Raw genomic sequence first — 19,080 nt, 5'->3', positions numbered from 1 at the left:
TATAATTGTATCAACAAATTGACGGATCACTAATCAATTGAAATCGATTAAAATGTATTATGATTGATTATGATTTGAATATCAAAAAGAGAGATTATAGTCGATTAATAACTGATTAAAATCAATTTTTTCTCAACTTTAGTGAAACTGGTATTAAATTTTAAAAAAATGATTATTAACGCTTGAAATTGAATGCCGGCAACTTGATGACATGGTCTATTTGATTTTAGAAAAAAAAATCAAATTTCCCAAATTCAGGCTCACAATGCAAACACTTTTTTCTAAGTCTTCTTCATTGTGGTATTGTAAACTTTGATTTTTTGGACCAGCGTGATGTGCCAGGTTTGATGAGTCAGAAAAAAAATCCAAATTTGTATACATTTCTTCAGGTATTTCGTTTTGGTGAGATTTGGCATGATTTTATTCAGCATATTTTTTTCGCGGACCGACTTTTTACCAGACTAACTTTTAACCAGAAAAGTCAAAACATAGATCTTTTAACAGGCTCGATAAACAAATTTGATTGACAGATGTAATGCCGCCATTTAGTGTGGTTAAAGACAATGATTTCACTGTTTCTCAGCGAAGTTTTGTTTGTTCTAACCGCATCCTTTTCAAATCTTACACTAATTTTAACTTGTAATAATTGAGTCATTGCATTGTGGTCTGGTAAAAAGTCGATCTGGAAAAAGGTCAGTCTGGTAAAAGACCTAGCCTCATTTTTTCGATTACTGCTCCAACTAACTGCATGAATAATACTTTAACACTTGCTACAAAAACTTAACGGCCTAAAGATTTTGGTATGAAGAAAAGAATATACTGCAGTTTTGTCACACTGTTAAAACTCAACCTTGTAGTTGTGCTTTTTTGCAAAGCACCCAGAAACCAAAACTGTCAACTTAATGAAATTTTTATTAATTTTGATTTTACCTTGAAGATCACAAGCGGTCGAACAAAGCGTAAATAAACAAAAGAGTAAATCAGTCAATTGACAAAGAAAGCATGAGCACAGATTTGGAACAAGGCAATGTTTGAAAATTGAGTTAGAATAAATAAAAAACGAGAGAGCGTATTTCAAGCGAATCAACGAATTATATCACCAATTATTGAATCAACTGGTGGTAAGATTTTCAACATTTTTTGAGTCCAAGTTTTTTTAAAAAATCTAGAAAACTTGTTAAATAATGCTGATAATGTTGCAATTTCTAACCAAACCGAAAACTAAAAGTTTTGTGGTTCATCAAAGACTGATAATAAAAAAAAAACAGATCTAGCAGATCTGTGTTTTAGCAGATCTCTTTTCGATCATATATTTGTTGAATGTTTAATGTAACCAACTAAACTGTATCAAATTGCCAGCAGCTTACCTTTTAGTTTAAATTGATGAAAATTGCATGAACTATGTTCAAAAATATTACAAAAATTATTAATAAAGATAAACTAGAAAGTATTGGAATTAATACATCTCCAAACTATGATTTTGGTGTTTATGATTCTTTATCATCAATTTAAAAAAAATCAAATAATCCGGCTTGTTGTATAAATTGGCCAGCTGAGTCTTAAGAATTCAACTAAGATTGTATTTTAGCTTTATAGTTTTGGTTGAATAGAAATGAACCTAACACCAAAATGTTCAAAATCCTGAAGCCAGACTCACAATTATTTTTGTTTCTGCTCAGTCAAGAATTTTTGCCTGTCGAACATTTGAAAATTTCCAAATTTTCGAGGCAATTGCTTCCCTTTCAGATCTCTACTTCGTCATTTTCAAAAAAGAGAATTTTTGGACAAGTGTAATGTTTCAAGTTTGAAATCATGAAATTATTACGCTTGTAAAGAAAAAAATTAGAAAAAAAATCGTTTTCCCTGATACTTTCAAAATTTTTCTGTGCTGTTAGCTTATGCAGTGTTTTATAAAGTATGTTCTTGTGCTACCACTGAACATTTGGGGAGAAAAGAATATCCTGCAGTTTTTCAGCTCTGATAAGTCCCGAATTTTTAGCTACCCGCACTGGAGTTTCATGGAGTGGATTATATTTAACCCATATAATCAATTTTCTTGACCCATTCAACCATGAAAATTGATTTTTAGGGATTATAATCGACTTTTTTCAATATTAAAAAATCCATGATAATCGATTATTTTTACCATATAAATAATTTTTTAGGCCACAAAAATCCATGAAAATTGATATTTTTTTCTGCAGAAAATTGTTTAAAGGTAATTAAACTCTTGAAACATGTGGATAAGAAATTTGCACAATTACATATTGTTTAAATACTTCAATCCCTGAAACCAGCGTTTATGAATGTATCAGGTCTTCAACCACCATATTTCGAGAAAAATCAACTTATGAACTAATTGATTTTTTTTCTGAAAAAATGGTGGAGGAAGACTTGAAGACCTGGGACATGGGAGATGCATAAGCAAGCGTTTCACGGCCTTAAACGCACGCTTATGCATGTGCCAGGTGTTCCCCTACCATCTCTCCCCCCCCCCCCCCCGTAGAACCCCTCCCCCGTAGAATCATCCCCCGGGAAGGGGCAGTAGGCGGCGCGGATGGGTAGTGGGTGATTGGCATTTTTAGTGGGCGATTAGCTTTTGGTAAAAAAATAACAGTTAAATAAACTGTTAAACTGCCAAATTGAAAAAGAGAAAATTAAACGATTAAAAGCTTATGTGAAAAATTTAATTTTATGAAACGTTATTCGTAGCAACACCACTAAACAGGAAGTGAGGTAACTTGAAAAACTTACAAAATTCACCAATAACGTCTCAAAACATCCATTAATATTGCAATGGATTATTTTGATATAAAATATATTAGGATTATAATAAATTTATAATGGATTATAGTCGATAATAATTAATTATAATAGATTATATTGATATAAAAAATATTAGGATTATAATCCATTTTAATGGATTATAATCGATTTAATTAATTATAATGGATTTTTTGATACAAAAATAACAGGATTATAATCCGTTTTTAATGGAATCTAATCGATTACTTTTGTAATTTAACATACTGACTATAAATTGACAATATAATCGATTATTATCTATGAAACTCCAGTTCTGGTATATTATATTCAATGCATTGATTTTGAATATCCGATATCAACAAACTCAAAACTCAAGTGTTTTATTCATTATTACATTGGTGATGACAAGCAGTCGATTAATTCTAGCGTTTTGGCAAAAAAATTCATCAAGCTGCAAAGAAAGCATTAATATAGATTTAGTAGAACACGATCAAACCAGGAGACTTTTTTGTAATAGGTTTAACTGATATTGGCGAATCCTGCAGAATTTCGAGTTACGTGTAGTGAAAAATGTTCACAACTATAAAAATAAGTATATCTGAACGAGATGTTAAATTTTTGTCGCTCCTCTTATGTAGTTTATGATAAAAACTTGGTTGGGTGGGGTGCACCGCTTTTTTAAGAGCAAGAAAAATGCTTGCTGATAACGCATGTGAGCTGAACAACGTGGAGCTGAGGATTTTTCTTGTTTTGGCTGTGTTTTTTTGTTTGTTGAAACATCTCGAGAAAACTCTCCTTGACCGCTTTTCTTATTCTCACCCCTCTATTTAGTTTGTTTCAACCGAACTTATTTGAGAAGCTTGTTTGTCATCATGATTGTCACTTTGTTTATTTGCAATTTCGAGATGAGTTTTCCTTAAAATCACAAACCCTGATTTCTTGAACCCAGCGAAAATCACCAGATCCTGCGTTCCATTCTTACCATAGCATTGACATTTATATATGCTCTCATCAAATATAAGTCGCCTTGCACCCGGTTTTTGACCTCTTGTCAAACGAAAAGAGAAAATTTGTTGAAAAACAAAATTCAACCTCAGTCGATTGATAAACAAATAGTTTAGTTACATTTTCAGTCAAAATGAATGAAATAAAATTCCCATAGGGTTCAAAATCTCTGTTTGCTAAAATCACCGGTCGCAAGATCGTTTCAGTCATTCAAGATAAATTCAGATTCGAAATCATATGTTTGGCATCTCAAAGTCGGAGTTACAATCGTATCATTTGGCATAGCTAGCCAGTCCTAAACGGTCTTTTCAGCGACGTTTCAAATCTCTAAATTTAATAAACGCGCGATTGTAGGGCAATAGTTCAATCGATCCTTCATTACTACCTTGTAAGAGCGCTTTGAGTACCTTCTTTGTTCTGTAAGTTCATAAGGTTTAATGAAATTATATTGTATCAACTGATTTGCATGCAAATTTGAATTTTCAGGCGACCCTCAGACATAACTTTAGTCTGAAATATCAATTTTTGGATCCAAGAAGTTTCTGAATTAAATAAATTGCTATTTTTTTGAAACTGTTGAAACTCTTGGAACTCAGTGAATAAAAAGTAAAAGTTGGAATGAACAAAATGAATTAAAAGAATCAAAATTTCCATGCAGAATTTTATCAGACACAAAAGAAGTCTCAAGGTCAAATTTGATTCAAGGTCATTCTAATTTTGACTAAAGGATATTCGAAGCATCAAAACTGCATGCAAAATATTATGCTAAAAATTTATTTTATGTATAATTGTTATTTCTGATTGTTAGTTTCTAACATTTTATCGATTTCCAATTTTTTATATACGTTTCAAACATTGAAATAATTTTGACCTCCAAGCTTCAACTAAATTTAAATAAATCTTTGAAGTTTCGCGTTTGCCTTTTTGTCGCCCTGTTTTATCTGTTTTCTGCCTCTGAAGAAAAGCATGGGCAGATCGTAATTGAATGAATTTTTTTCGATTGCAGTCCTGACATTAGGCAAAAAATGGACGTCACCGAAAAAACGCAATCCTGTTTGTATTATTACAGTTTTGACAATTCGATTGTTTTTTCAAGGTCAGAACTATGTCCAAAAATAAAGATAAATTTGTAAAAACTACAACTTATTCTTGTTGCCTATCTTGTAACAATTAATTTAAAAATCAAAACTCGACTAATGTAGAGTTGGAAAAAATTGGAGCAGACTATCTGAAAATAGTAATTGACCTATTCAAGCAAAAAAACAGCCGGAAAAAAAATTAATTTTCAGTCCAAAAGTAAGGACTCAAGATTACCCAAAAATTCAAAATTGCATTCAATAATTTCTCAAAATTGGTAGACGGCTCTTCCTTAACTTTTTGCTACTCATTATAACTGATATTTCTGATAACTATTACATTCATTTTACATTTATTTTAAAACTCAAAAATCATATTTATTAATAATCCTCGAAAATTCGCATTTATTTGAAACAGTCGGAGCCTTACGAGCAGAAGGAGAGATGGCGACCAAATGGGAGTTTGGTGAGTTTCTGGTGCTGCTGTGTCTGACCATGTGTTATGCCACAGGGGGCGGATTAGTGTAAGTTGATTTATTTAACACAAACCTACTCTAATTAACACTTACCCCCTCCCCTTTCAAGAAGGGGATGTAATTGTTAACTAAATTAAGTTAGTAGAATTTTCGACAAATCATAATGCAGCAAAATTTGAATTATAAATAGAACGCTCTAGTGCTAATTCACTGTTTGCTTATGGGGATGGAGATTCTTTAGTAGATACCATGGGGTGGGCGGGGGAGGGATTAGTTTAAGTAGATCCATTTAGTTTTTCCTGGTGTTTTCTATTACATGGCCCCAAAGCTTGTCATTTTTTTTTTTAAAACTGGATCAAACTGCTCGCATCTGGTTGGTTAAAATTAACTTCAGCTAAGCAAACCTCGATTTTCACTCAAAACACACGGTAACAACTTAACCAGTAAACTAAATAAGAAAACCAAAATTTTTCCATAATTTTTGTTTGATAAGAACAGGTATTATGAAAATGTATGGGATCTGGTTTTTTTAATTTAAGAATTTTTTGAGACGCTTTGGAAATTTTTTTTCGTATTTCAAAAAATTTAGTTTTTCTCAAAAGTTATTCTATCGGGGTTTTTAAAAAATCCGCCCACTGCGCTGTGTGTATGTGTAATGCCCTAGGCAGGGGCGGATCTAGGATTTTCTCGAAATTTTGTCGAATTTTTTTTTAGGTCAACCGAATTGATTTTTGAGCTCTCCCTAAGCATGGTTTGGTCCCTTTTTAGGCAAAAATTTGAAAAAACAGTCCAAAAAAGGCGTTTTTAGGCACTTTTTGGAAAATTTTGACCAAAAAATTGCTTTTTTTTCGGCGCGCGCTTCCCCTCAAAATTAGAATATTTTGGCGCCCAAGGCTCCTTTAGAAAAATTTTTGGGTCAATCGGCCGAAAATGGATTTCTTAAAAAGTACCAAAGGGGGGACCCATCGGGTCGGCAGGGGGTCGAATCCCTGAGGGGGAAAGGCGTCCGCCACATCCCTAAATCCGCCCCTGGCCCTAGGCTGTTTTTATCTTACTCCACTTTCTGCAGCCTTCGAAAGAGAGTGTGGCGGGAACTTTGACCTAAATTTCTGGATTTTTGACATTTTTCTCAAAACTACCTTCCCAAATCTGAAATTATGAATTCAATGGATAGAACAGATTGTAGGAAGTTCCCCTGCATTAGCAGCTACGCCCAAGTTTTTAAATACAAAATTTATGGCCCTCAAAAACGTCAATTTTCGATTTTCTTAACCTTTTTTGAAAGTTTTGAGTTTTCTCAAAAACTACTCTTCCAAATCTGAGGTTTTGGTTCCATTGGGTAAAAAGGGTTGTGGGAAGCTCCCCTGGTTGCATAAAATGGTAACGCTCAGTTTTTTTTGCACAAAAAGTTATGACCCTCGGTTATGTCAAATTTTTGGTTTCTTGAAAGTTTCTTGCCGTTTTTTGACTTGTCTCGAAAACTACCATTCCAAATCTGAGATTTTGGGCTCAATTAAAACAGAAATAGCTGAGCAAAAATTCATTGTGTAAACGCTCACGTCCAGATTATCTTTAAAAAAACTATGGCCTGCAGTAATGTCGATGTTTTTATTTCTTGTCCGTTTTTTGAAAGTTGACTTCTCGAAAACAACTCAACCTGATAAAAAATGTTTTTTTTTCGAGGCAACAGGTTGTAGCATGTTTTCGTGCATAAGATGGTACGCCTTAAAATGGTACAAACAATTTTGTATCTGGGGAATTTCCAAAATCAGTAAAAATTTTCACTTATATTTCAATAGAGCAACCACTGATGTTTTGTGTGAAGATACCCTTCGTCGTATTCATGAGGCAGATTTAGACCACACTGGCGACTGCAAGGTCTTACAGCAAAAGTGTCTCGCGCAATACCGCGCAAAAAACTTACGAGTTTACTGCCAAGATGTCACCGTAACCTGCACCAAATGTAAGGAAGAGCGAATGGTCATCCTAGACACCGTTCCGATGTATCATCTATCGCATAAAACGCGAGCGAACATATGCCAGACCCTAATGATGCCCGTCGAAAACTCGGGAAATAGAAAAAGAACAAGAAAGTCGCTTGTCCCCATTTTCACCGCCGGGGACCGCCCGGTCCGCACCCAGGACAGGTCTCAATTTTGTTAATTTCGCGCACATTTGTCAAAATTGGTAATTTTTGATCTTATCTTATCAAAATTGGTGACATTCAAAATAGCATGAGGATAAAATTAGCTATCTGAATTGGTAAGTATCACTTTTGAACTATCTTTCAACTCCCCCGCCAATAGTTTCGCGCCTACACCTAATTTCCGTCGACGCACGACCACACAACTACCACTAAACCTATAGCTACCACGTAAATACCCGTTCACTACTGCTCGTAGAAAAACAACCTATCCATAGTTCCACGTTCCCAATTATGAAGCAGTAGTCCTAATTCCTATCGCAGATTACTCAGTCAGTCCCCATGGTATATGCGTTACATATGTCCTGGTAGATAGCACTAGAAAAGGGTCAGATGAATATCTGACTGTGGACTTGACTCTTATAAATTTACTCCGCTTGGCACAACCCAACCTCTCGTGTTTCTATCATGCCCAGGTAAATTTCCGAGAGGTGGAGTTACACCTGATTACAAAAGTTTAAGGAACGAACCGGGGAGGTTTCGAATCTTTCTTCCCCACTTTAAGTACTTTCAGTAAGATACCAATATGAGTACACCATCAAACTTAATAGGGCTATCTTCAATCGCAAACTTAGTGTTAAGTTTTCAATGTTGCCCAGTGTTTTTTAAGAAGTACGCAACTAGTCTGAATTTTGAATATCTTTGTTTTGAACATAATCGTTTAATGAAGAGGCAGCTGATATATGCCGTAATTATAGTGTGCACTGAGTTATTTGTCTTTGTTTATAGTTCTTTATTCGAACTTGGTCTTGAGAAGGCTGAAATGCATTCACGCTGGACGATAGTAGCCGAAGAACAAAAATTGATGTAAAAAACGCGCGTATTTCACAAAAAGTGATGTGGAACTCACTCCTTTTCACTTGCGAGAGCAAGTAACTTGCAACCGAGAGCAACAGTTTTCCCCCGTAAACAACTTTTCTAACATTTTCTGCAAACAAAAATGACTGCATGCACATATATCTTTTAACGAAGAGGCTGATTTGCTCAAACTTTATAAAATTCAAATGAAACTACTTCTCTTCACTTCTTAGATCATCTTAGGTCGTAATCAGTTTTTTAGTCGTTTTCAATGAGGGAAAAGTATATTTTTTTGGATTTTTGATTGTTTTGTTAATTGCTGTTGGCAGATTTTCTGTTTTTTTTCAACTGGAATTATATTGAATGGAACGTTTTTCCAGCATTTTATTTCCATTGCTTAAAATTTTTTTTATCGATTTTTTCCCTTCAGTTAAAAATTGTTTTTTAAGTAGTTAATTTAGAAAGATTCAAGCGGGAGTTTTAAATGCTTTTGCATGTTTCAGTAAGGATGGGTTGAAAAAATTTAGAGTATTAAAGTTTGATAGTTCAAATTTTTTTTAGGACGACAGTTTCGTTTCGGCTGAAAGATGGTCGACCTGATTTTATCTCCTTAACTGCTGCTCGTTTATTGATTCTCAATGCTTGGTAGGGCTTTTTATGAACGTAATTCAAAGCAAAGAAAAAATTTTTTGAAAAAAGATTTTTTTTAAAATTCTTTTTCAGTAATATTTAACCTCCAAGTAAAATCAATATCAAAAACACTAGAACTCCTCCATTTGTAAAAAAAATTTAGAAACAATTTAAAATAACTGCTTGTCGCTTCTTTGATCATGGATCTTTTTTGTATGTTTGCAAAAATCTTTAATCCGGATGATGCACAAAATGTCAGAAAACGAAACAATTAACATTTCAAAAGTTTTATTAAATTTTTTTGTGAACTTCTAATAATTTCAGCAATAACTTATAAAAATAATCTGCTTCTGACCAAACAGAAATCAACACGTGAACTGTGCAAAAACTTTCTATAGGTTTTTAACAGAGCTATAAATGTTTCAACAAGTGTTACCATCTTCTTAGATATAATGTCACTAGTGTTTGAAGAATTTTAATAAGGCAATGATAGTAGCTGCCTGGCAGTTTTTTCACAGACTGAACCAACTCGAACGGTAGGAATGGAAAGAGACGGAGTTGAAGATATACGCAGTCCCCGTTCTGCCTCTTTTAGAAACCAAACACTGGGAACAGGAGAAAAAACTACGACATTTGATGAAACGCTCACCTGTGGCCAAAAAGCAGATTATCATCCGGCACGATGTGATGAACAAAAAAATGGTAACTCAACGCACCAACAACTATACTCCATGCCAAGTTGATGAGTTACTTCTGTATCTGCAATTGAAGTGACAACAGGTTCTATTGCTGAAGAACGGGTAGTCCCGATAATTTTTCCAAACTGCAGAATGCTGAGCTTATCGTTATCAAGACAACAAGTTATCTCATCTTTAGAAGCAATTGACAGAAGCCCTTGGTATTCAGAGAGTATCTCAAACTACATCATTCAAGCGAGTTGAGCTTAAGTTACTGCGTATGGCATTGTCCCATCGAGATTATATGCCCGGTATTTCTTCGACGACTTGGACGCAAACCAAGAAATCATCGCAGAGACGTCACAAGGCGCGAAAACAGGCGTTGTCTGTGAGAATTCAGAAGAAGACGAGGGGTCGACCACCAAGTAGTAAGATGCTATTGGGTTTTGTTTTGGTGAATGCTGCATTGGTTTAATTGCTCGTGGCCTGCAAAAATGGGACTGCAAGGTTGTTGGTACTACCACTCCTCATATTTCGTCTTTGATATATTAGTATCTTATGCACTTTAGTAACTAAAATAAATTTTTCCTGAGAAAAAACTCTCTGACAAAAAGTCTTGATAACGAAATTTTACCAGATTTCTTGATGTTTAGGGTGCCGAAAAACAGCGTTTTCGATTAGGTAATGCACAGCCTTCACTTATGTCAGCTTGGAACTGAGCCAGGAAAAGACGAATTGAGTTCAAATAACCCTAGCTACAGCAAAGGAGAAAACAAAGTGCGTAAAAGGAACAACAAAAATTGATGACCTTCAATTGTATTCTATCTCAGTCAGCAATTAAGAGGTAATACCAACAGCCTACACAAAAACAAGCTTCAAACGCTCGGAAAGACAAAATAGACTATACAAGAATTTAAGACAGAGGCAATCAAGGTTTTTTAACAAGTGAGCTCGCCGCAATAGATGAAGGAAGTGTTGATTTTTGAACAAAACTTTCGATACGAGAAAAGTTCAAAGAAAGGAGAGGAAAAGCCAGAAAAAATAGTACAAGACAATTGTCTTTCGGCTGTGCCGTTTGACAATTTCGTAGATTTTTGTTGAATGATTTTTTTCCCATCAGGCGATTGAATCAGCGAAGAATTTTGATAAAAATCGTTTTGATTTAGAAAATACAAAAAAAAATACTATCGACGAAAAAAGATGAAATCAGCGAGGCGCTTTATACCGGCTTAAGATCCAAAAGTGGTGCAGCCGGTTAGGTTGTATGGGTTAGCAAAAGTGCGAAAAGCACAAACATACCGGCCGCCTGTCTTTCATATACTTGAGAGCTCGTATGACCAATTGAGCAAAATTTTGGCACAGTACTATGAAAAATTTGATGGGTCAAACTTAGAAACGATTATTCACATGGCTAGAGAGAACTTTGAGAATAACGAAACTTGACTCTTACGAAAGCATAATTTTTCATTAGTGTAAAGGGTTTGTATACTACAATTCCACTCATTGAAGCTATTGATACAGCCATGAGAAGATAGTTCAAGCAAATCAATCCTCCTGTATTGTCTTGCAAAAACAGTTTGCTAAATTTGGCTGTGAATAAGGATCTATTCAAATTCAACAGTTTTTGGTATGTAGAAAAAGATGGTCTAGCAATGGTTGCTCACTTGCAGTAATTTTAGACAATTTGAGGCTCAAGAAATAGGAACCTGCATTTATGAAGGAGGTATCAAAATTTACGTTGCAAAAACACTCAAATTGAAGTCTGCCCTACGTGTCAGGAAAGGGTGAATTAAAAAAAACTAAATGGGTAGAATGTAACGTCTGCATGAGTTGCTAACACTTGATTGTGGTGGTATTTCGAAATCCGAAATAACGAACTTTGCAGAAACAGTCTGGTATTGTAGGGCATGCTTGTTATAATAGAAAACAGATCGGTACGAGACGGGTGCTTCAGTTTATCTAAGACATGGATGACATATTTAAAATTCTGAGGGGAAACCCTGGCGGTTTCGTTGAGGCTGCTAATGAGTTGCAGCGCAGCAAACTTGCAATTACCTAAAGAAGATTTAGAAGAAAACGGTACTCTGAACTTCCTGGATATATTTCTGTGTGTTGACTCATGGAAACAAGTTACATGTCGGTGGTATTTGTAATTTAAACAAACGCGACTCTTTGATGTACCAACAAAACGTCCTTGAGGATTGCTCTATCGAGTTTTCAGAAGTACATCACCATAGGAATTTTTTGACAAAATCTCAAAAAAAACGAAAAACAATGAGTTGAAAATCAGTACCCGGAATAATGGTTGAACGCAAATGTATCCTGATCTCCTAACAATATCAATGAAAATCGAAAATGTCAGCGGTTTCAAAATCAAAACAGAAAACAATAACTCTTCGCGTGGTTTACCCCTAATTTGACAATTCAAAACCGAGACAACCCATCACAAACACCAGCTGCGAAACTGCGCCAATTTTTTGGAGGGCAAATTTATTCCAATGACAAAATGAAAAGAGACTAGCCATCCCTCATAACTTTGTTTACATGTGAAGTGAAATCCAAAAAGGTGTGTAGGCTTACGTGTATTGGATTTAAGCCAACTCCATCAATGTCGGCCAAACCGCGAGGCGTTCAGCTACGAGGGTTGATGAACAACGTAAAAAAGGACTCCACACAAGGACATTATTTGCAAAAAACTTGGTGAGGCAATCGGTTGTACTGCTGAGATCAATTCATAGATTACAGGCCAGGCACGCAACCATATTTGGAGCATATTTGGTGCGCAAGGCCGGAAACTACACGCGTGAGGAAATTATGAGCTGCGATCTAACACTTAATGTGACATTCGACCAGAATGTACGAAACTGCAGTTTCGCATTCGAATTTTTATCGATCAGAAAAGAACATCTGACCTGGAAGATTAATGGTTTTAACGGATTAACGACGTTTTTGGAACGATTAGACAAATCTGGAGCGGTTAGTTTAAACTGATATGCTAATTTTTAAAATTTCGATTTGGACGTGAACGACTCGTAACCTTTTTATATTTCGCTCACACTAAAACGGCGAAACAGAACAACAATAGTGGCAGTGAAAACAACTACGAGAAAATAACGACAGATTGAAGTTATAACTGGAAATCGTCAGAAACCGCTCCGAGTTGTAACAATTGTGCCGCTACAGTTGTTACCGAGCAAATCACAAGAACGAGGAAGGGTGTTGGGACGACGTGTCCAGCCTTCCGGAAAGAAATAGGAGTGCTATTTTCCCGGATTCCAGAATCCGGAGGGGTCTCGGGCGGAGAACTCAAACTGTTTCATATAAACTTTTAGTTTCCTGGTCATGCCCTGTGTTGAATTTAAATAACATCCAAATTCATATTCAGAGAATGAGAAGCTAGGAGTTGGGCAAAAGGGTTGATCCATCTTCGATGGAGATGATGATTTTTATCTACTGAACAAAAACAATAGTAATAGTTTTATAATAAATAGTAGTAGCCCTGTTTTTAGGAGTGACCTCGTGGTCTGGTGATACGGAGACCGAGCCATGAGCTCACTATTTTTGCATATAATTAAGTTAATTTCAGCGTTTTGGTCGAAGCCGGAAAGCAGTAACGTTTTGTCGATCTGATGTTAGGAAAACCACCAAAAGACCTGGCTTTGGCAGAGACGGTGAAAAGCATGTAGAGCTGTGCTTAGACGCTAGCCAGTCGTTTAAGAACCTAGCTTTATTCTCCGTCGATATGTAGTTCCGGGCGAATGTACATAAATTGTAGTCCATGTATAATCAAGGCTCAAATAATTTCATATATTGAAATGTCAAAATTAAAAAAAAACTCTAGAAACGGACAACTATAACTGCAAAAGCAAAAACTTAAAAATGTTAAAAGAAATTTGTAGGAAAATGTTAATTTTTATTGTGAAATTACTGCGTATCATTTTGGTCAACCAAAACTTTTCAATTGCATCACTTAATTATATTTCTCACTTTTCTTGTCTCGTAGGGGTTAATGACGCTCAAAATGAGAGAATATGCTTGAATTGATAATATAAAATCCTAATGAAAATCCATATGGTTGTCAATAAAAATTGATTGCAATTTCAAAAACTTTCAATGCACTGTAATCAACTATTTTGATTACTTCGGGGTTGTTGCGAAGCCCAGCTTCCCATTTTTGAAAATTTTAATTCAAGCAATTCTTATACATTTCAAATTTGGTTCAAAGTTGGTAAAGTTGCCTCTTAGATTTTTTTGTATTTTGTTTCAATGTTTGTGGGCGCTTTTGCTTTGTTAATTACTGCTCAAAAGCATTACAATTTGCACCTGGCCTACGGTGGCTAGTTCTGGTTAGATGAAAACATAAGGTGAAAATCTTTTCTCCTTCAATTTTTTTTTAATATGAGACGCTTTTGGAAATTCTCAGTTTTTTTTTCGAAATTTAGTCAAACGATTGTCAAAAAAATCGTTTTATTGGAGCTTTTTTCTGTGTTTTTAGGTTTTTTGCGGGTCTCTTTCCTACTTCACCGGGCGTTCTACGATTTTAAAAACTTTCAGTGGGAGGGAGTGTCTGACCGATTTTTTGTATAACTTTTTGGATTTCATCAAAAGAGTGTGTTTTGCAAACATATCCTCTGAACAAGCTCTAATTTCTGTAGAAAAAGAGTTTCGGTCTTAAAAAGTCTCCAAGTTTTGACTTTTAACAGTTTGTTGGAGCCTGTTTCTTGTGTTGGAAATTCCCTGCTACTTGTTAGGTTAAATTTCAAGTAAAAGAACAGAATGCGAAGTTTTGGTGCTTAAATGATGTTGCCCTATCAAGGGTCGCGAATCTTGCCTCCAAATATGACTGTTCAACTCCTTGTAGTTTTCGAGATATGACGTTTTTTGTGATTTTTGCAAAAAATTTTCAGAAAATTTAAAATAATTTTTAAAGCAAAATCTGAAATTCCCAACCCTGTAGTTGGGCACTGTCAGCGTGATCTCAAAGATTGCGAATCTTGCCTCCAAATTTGACTGCTCAGTTCTTTGTAGTTTTCGAGATATGACGTTTTTTGTGATTTTTTCAAAAATTTTCAGAAAACTTAAATTATTATTATTCTTGAAAAATTTGAAATTCCTAACCTTGTAGTTAGGTGTCGTCAAAGTACTCTCAAGGATTGCGAATCTGGCCTTCAAATTGGACTGCTCAAATTCTTGTAGTTTTCGAGATATGATGTTTTTTGTGATTTTTAAAAAAAAATTTCTTGAAAATTTTAATTAATTATTATTTTTGAAAAATCTGAATTTCTCAACCCTGTAACTGGATACTCTCAGAGTACTATCAAGGTCGCGAATCTGGCCTCCAATTATGACTGCTCAATTCTTTGTAGTTTTCGAGATGTGACGTTTTTTGTGATTTTTTCAAAATTTTCAGAAAGTTTAAATTAATTATTTTTAAAAATTTGAAATTCCCAACGCTATACTTAGGTGTTGTCAGGGTACTCTAAAGAGTTGCAAATCTTGCTACATGCGACTGCTAAACGCGACTGCTCAAATGCTTTTAGTTTTCGAGATGTGACGTTTTTTGATTTCTTCAAAATTTCTCAAGGAACTTAGCTACAAAGAAATTTGAAACTACTAATTTGATGAAGATAAAACCTTATTGTCAGCGTACAGCCAGGCATCTCAAATCTTGGCTCTTAATATCAATGCTCAAATCCTTTTAGTTTCCGAGATAAGACGTTTTTTTTTCGATTTTTTTTTTCCTGAAACTTAGGTTAAAAAAATTCTCAAAATTTTGGATTCCTAACCCTAAAGTAGGGTGCTCTCAGGGACTCTCAGTGGTTGCAAATCTGGCCTCCATAATTCTCCAGAGGCCCAATAAGTTTTCGAGATGACGTTCTTAAAATGGGAATTAAAAAAATTTAGAATTTCGAAATTACCAACCCTGTAATTGGTTGCTGTCAGTACACTAAAAGTTTGCAGATGTTGTTTCCAATGTATGCGGTTTTTTTCATGAGTTCTCGAAAAATTTCGAAGCACCGAAGGTGCGTTAAGCGCTAGTTGAAGTAACTGCCTTGACCAAGTTCTTTTTTTGAAATATTGCTGCTTTTTTGGAAACTTTTTGACTTTTAGAAACTCATTTAGTCGATCCAAATATGTAGGCCCTAGTTTTCGCTTGGCAATTGATTTTCAGTGTTGAGGCTTTTCTGTTCATCATCAGAGACCAATATATGAAATAATCGTAGATATAATTTTTCCGAAGTTTTGAAGTAATATTTTAATAAGTGATGAATATATTTATCAATCAATAGCCAGCCCCTGCACTGAAATTTTTCGAAGTAAGCTCTGCAAGAACTTGAGCACAAGTATCGAGGAACCCATGGCAGGTTGTTTTCCTAATCAGAAAATCTCCCACGCAATACAGGTTGCTAACGCTGCTTGCGTACTTGGCAAGATAAATGATACAACCTTCTTTCGAAGAAACTTTTTATGTGGATAGCCAAGGGAACAAAAGCGCAGCTTAGTATAAGGATCTGATAGAACCGTAGCAATCTTTGTAAGTTTCTTTCAATTCCTGTTTATTCTGTGCAGGTGCTGGTTTTCTCCATCTGACTGGCTTGATTCCCAGCCATCCAATTGATTCCAATGGTTGTTTGACTGGGTGATTTGATAATGTACTACTGAAGTAACTTCGTTTCCCATGATAGGTTCTGGCCTTCTGATTTACTATATTTGAAACAAAAGCAAAAAAAAATTCAAAAATAATCAGATGCATTTAACGCTGATATAGGACTTCATTGATAAAATGATACAGTTGCTGATGTATATGCATTTTTATAACACTGGTATGGCCCTATCCAGCTTGTGCACTGACCGTAACTAAACGGAAGGGCCATTTTTGTAATTTAGGTTTTTTAAACCGAAGGTCAAAAGTATCATAGTAACCGAGGTTACAGTCAGAAGTCACTTCATCACATATTCCAGACGAAATCCTAGGAGTTTTCGAGATATGGAAGTGATAATTATTAAAAGATGATTAGAGAGATAAAAAGGGGGTGAATATTTCTATTACAAATCGTTCGTTGAAAGTTGTTTTTTTTTGTCATTTATTGTGCCGAGTACGCACGCGGAATTCGCAATTTATATTGCCAGGGAAATTCTCTGTCACCAGCGAGAATAAAACGTATTTTTTTCAGATTGATTTTTCTAAATGTATTGCATCTTTTTTTTCTGTTTAATATCTTGTAATGCAATGTTCAAAATAGTATCGCAAGTTTTGCGAAGCTCTGCTTTGCCTCTCAGTACATTATTATCAGCCATATTTTAGCTCTGTCTACGGACAAGTTTAGAGTAAGAATAATTTTCAACTGTGACGAAATTTCATGTTATAAATTTTTTCAAGGGGCAGATGAACAGGCCCCGGATTTTAGATAAGTAAAAAACCAAAAACCAATCAAATAGTTGATGAAAAGTTAATTAAAACTCCCGTTTTTACAAAAATTTGCTGCAGTAACAGCAATAAAAATCATTTTTCAATGAATTTTTTAAATAGATCAAAGAAAACCCCAGTATTTCATTTGTGGTAACATTTACCGGAAAATTTTAAAATTTTCAGTTTTGTAATTTATAGCATTTAATCAACTCCCCTCATATGATCACAGGCCTTAGTGAAGATGTCAATGTTGGTGTATAAATTTTTTGAAAAACTATCGGTTTTCTGGAAAGTTTCAGCAGAATAGTTGAAATAAAGCATATTTCTCTGATTAGTTAATTTCCTCCATTTTCTCAGAAATAGTTAACGAAAAATAGTTATTTAACTAAAATCCGGGGCCTGCAGATAAAGAGCACTTTAAATACTTCTTGTCGATGCATATACTGGATACTCTTTCTGAATTTAAATGCCTTAAAAGGCACAGAATTTTGATTTAACAAATTTTAACGATTTTGCTTAGGTACTGTTTGGGGTTAATGCAAGGAACATGGATTGCCAAGCTCAATTTAACAACATCTGAAGCATCTGTCATCAATAGTGTAACATTCGCTGTTACACTTTTACCTGCACCAGCTGTACAGTTTTTGCGTGATTACTACAATGTTCAACCTTACATCGTGTTTTTGTCTGCAGCCACTTTTGTTTCTATCGGGCTTTATTTAACAAGCATTGCTACCACATTCCTCACAATTCTGATTTCGAATGGAGTAGTTTTTTCGATTGGAATAGTGTTTTCAGTTACTGGGACGCTGACAACTGTCTATCATTACTTTCTGGACGATAAAATAACCCTAGTATCGTCATGTGTATCAGCAGGAATGGGCATGGGGATGGTTATGGTGTCAATGTCTTTCAAGTATATGGAGCCTGTTATTGGGTGGCGCGGATTCGTTCAGTTCGAACTGATTTTTGTGATCTCCTACGTTATGGCCTTTTTAGTGTTTTTTCCTCCAATCAGTCGCGTTCTCGGTGTGCGAACAAGAAAAATGAAAGAACTCGAGCTTAAACAACTGAATGCAGTGGAAACTGAAGGGCTGCTGGCCGAAAACAACAACCTAGAGAATGAACAGAAAATTGTAGTTGTGGAGAAGAAACAAAAGGAAGATGGTTCACTGAGTATCTCAAATGACTCGTTGCCGAGTTTAAATAACCATGGTCATGATATGGACTCAATCTCACAGTCAGTCAAGGATAAAGTTAAAAAGGCAAAAGATAATCTGCTATTCAATCCTCTCTTCCTGTTATTGTTGTTTTCATGGGTGTTCAATGAGGCTACGTACAACGCAGTGATGGTTCATCAACCAGAGAGAGTGGTTAAAATGGGATACTCTCTGATAAATGGAGCCGACACGCTAGCAATCAACGGTGCCGTTCAAATCGTCGCCCGGTTCAGTGTTGGTTTAATCGCCGATCGCCAGCTGATTTCGGTGATACGGCTCAGCCAGTTGTCCAAGCTAACATTAGGTGTTATGGCTATTGTCAGTACCTTCTTTCCATTTCTGATGTTCCAGACGTTTTTCATGTTCCTGGTGGGAGCGTGTGGTGGAATTGTGTCGACTACAGATGTTATCCTGATTAAAGATTGCGTAAAGCATGGCCGTGAGCTGGGAATTTCGATTCTGTTGTTGATGGATGGACTGTCTTCATTTATATCGATAGCGTTGGCAGGTGTTCTCTATTCGGTCTTCGAAAGCTACAACGCAGTTTTTATTATCTTGGGCGGATCCAGCTTGGCTGCTTTTGTTTTGGTTCTGATTTTGGACGTTCTTATGAGAACCAAGTACCGAGAGCGGGAACACACATACTCGAGGATGTGAGAAAAAGACGTGGAATTGTTTCTATTTAAGTTGCCATTTGCATTATTCATTAACTCTCTTCAGCATTTCTTCATCTAATAAAATGATGTATATCCTCATTTTGAAATGAATTTATTTTTTCATTGTAACATTTTTAACGGTTCAAGTTCGAGTTCAAATTG

The 19,080-nt window shown here is 35.3% G+C and overlaps 1 protein-coding gene across 2 annotated transcripts; it reads left to right on the top strand.

Annotated features, from left to right (window-relative positions):
• Positions 1–3,983: 3,983 nt before the first annotated feature.
• Positions 3,984–19,047, top strand: LOC134844165 (uncharacterized). 2 transcript variants are annotated; one of them, XM_063860716.1, is made up of 3 exons: positions 3,984–4,190; positions 5,266–5,371; positions 17,563–19,047. In XM_063860716.1, exons 2-3 carry the CDS (start codon positions 5,292–5,294, stop codon positions 18,917–18,919), a joined length of 1,437 nt encoding a protein of 478 aa, XP_063716786.1. In that variant the 5' UTR covers positions 3,984–4,190; positions 5,266–5,291; the 3' UTR covers positions 18,920–19,047. The 2 variants fall into 2 exon arrangements, with proteins under 2 accessions (XP_063716786.1, XP_063716787.1); XM_063860717.1 differs by having other exon boundaries at positions 3,992–4,073; positions 5,284–5,371.
• Positions 19,048–19,080: the final 33 nt, after the last annotated feature.

The sequence above is a fragment of the Symsagittifera roscoffensis genome, chromosome 4, assembly GCF_963678635.1.
Source record: "Symsagittifera roscoffensis chromosome 4, txSymRosc1.1, whole genome shotgun sequence".
In the NCBI taxonomy this organism is placed as follows: Eukaryota; Metazoa; Xenacoelomorpha; order Acoela; family Convolutidae; genus Symsagittifera; species Symsagittifera roscoffensis.
This window is presented reverse-complemented; position numbering and strand designations above follow the sequence as displayed.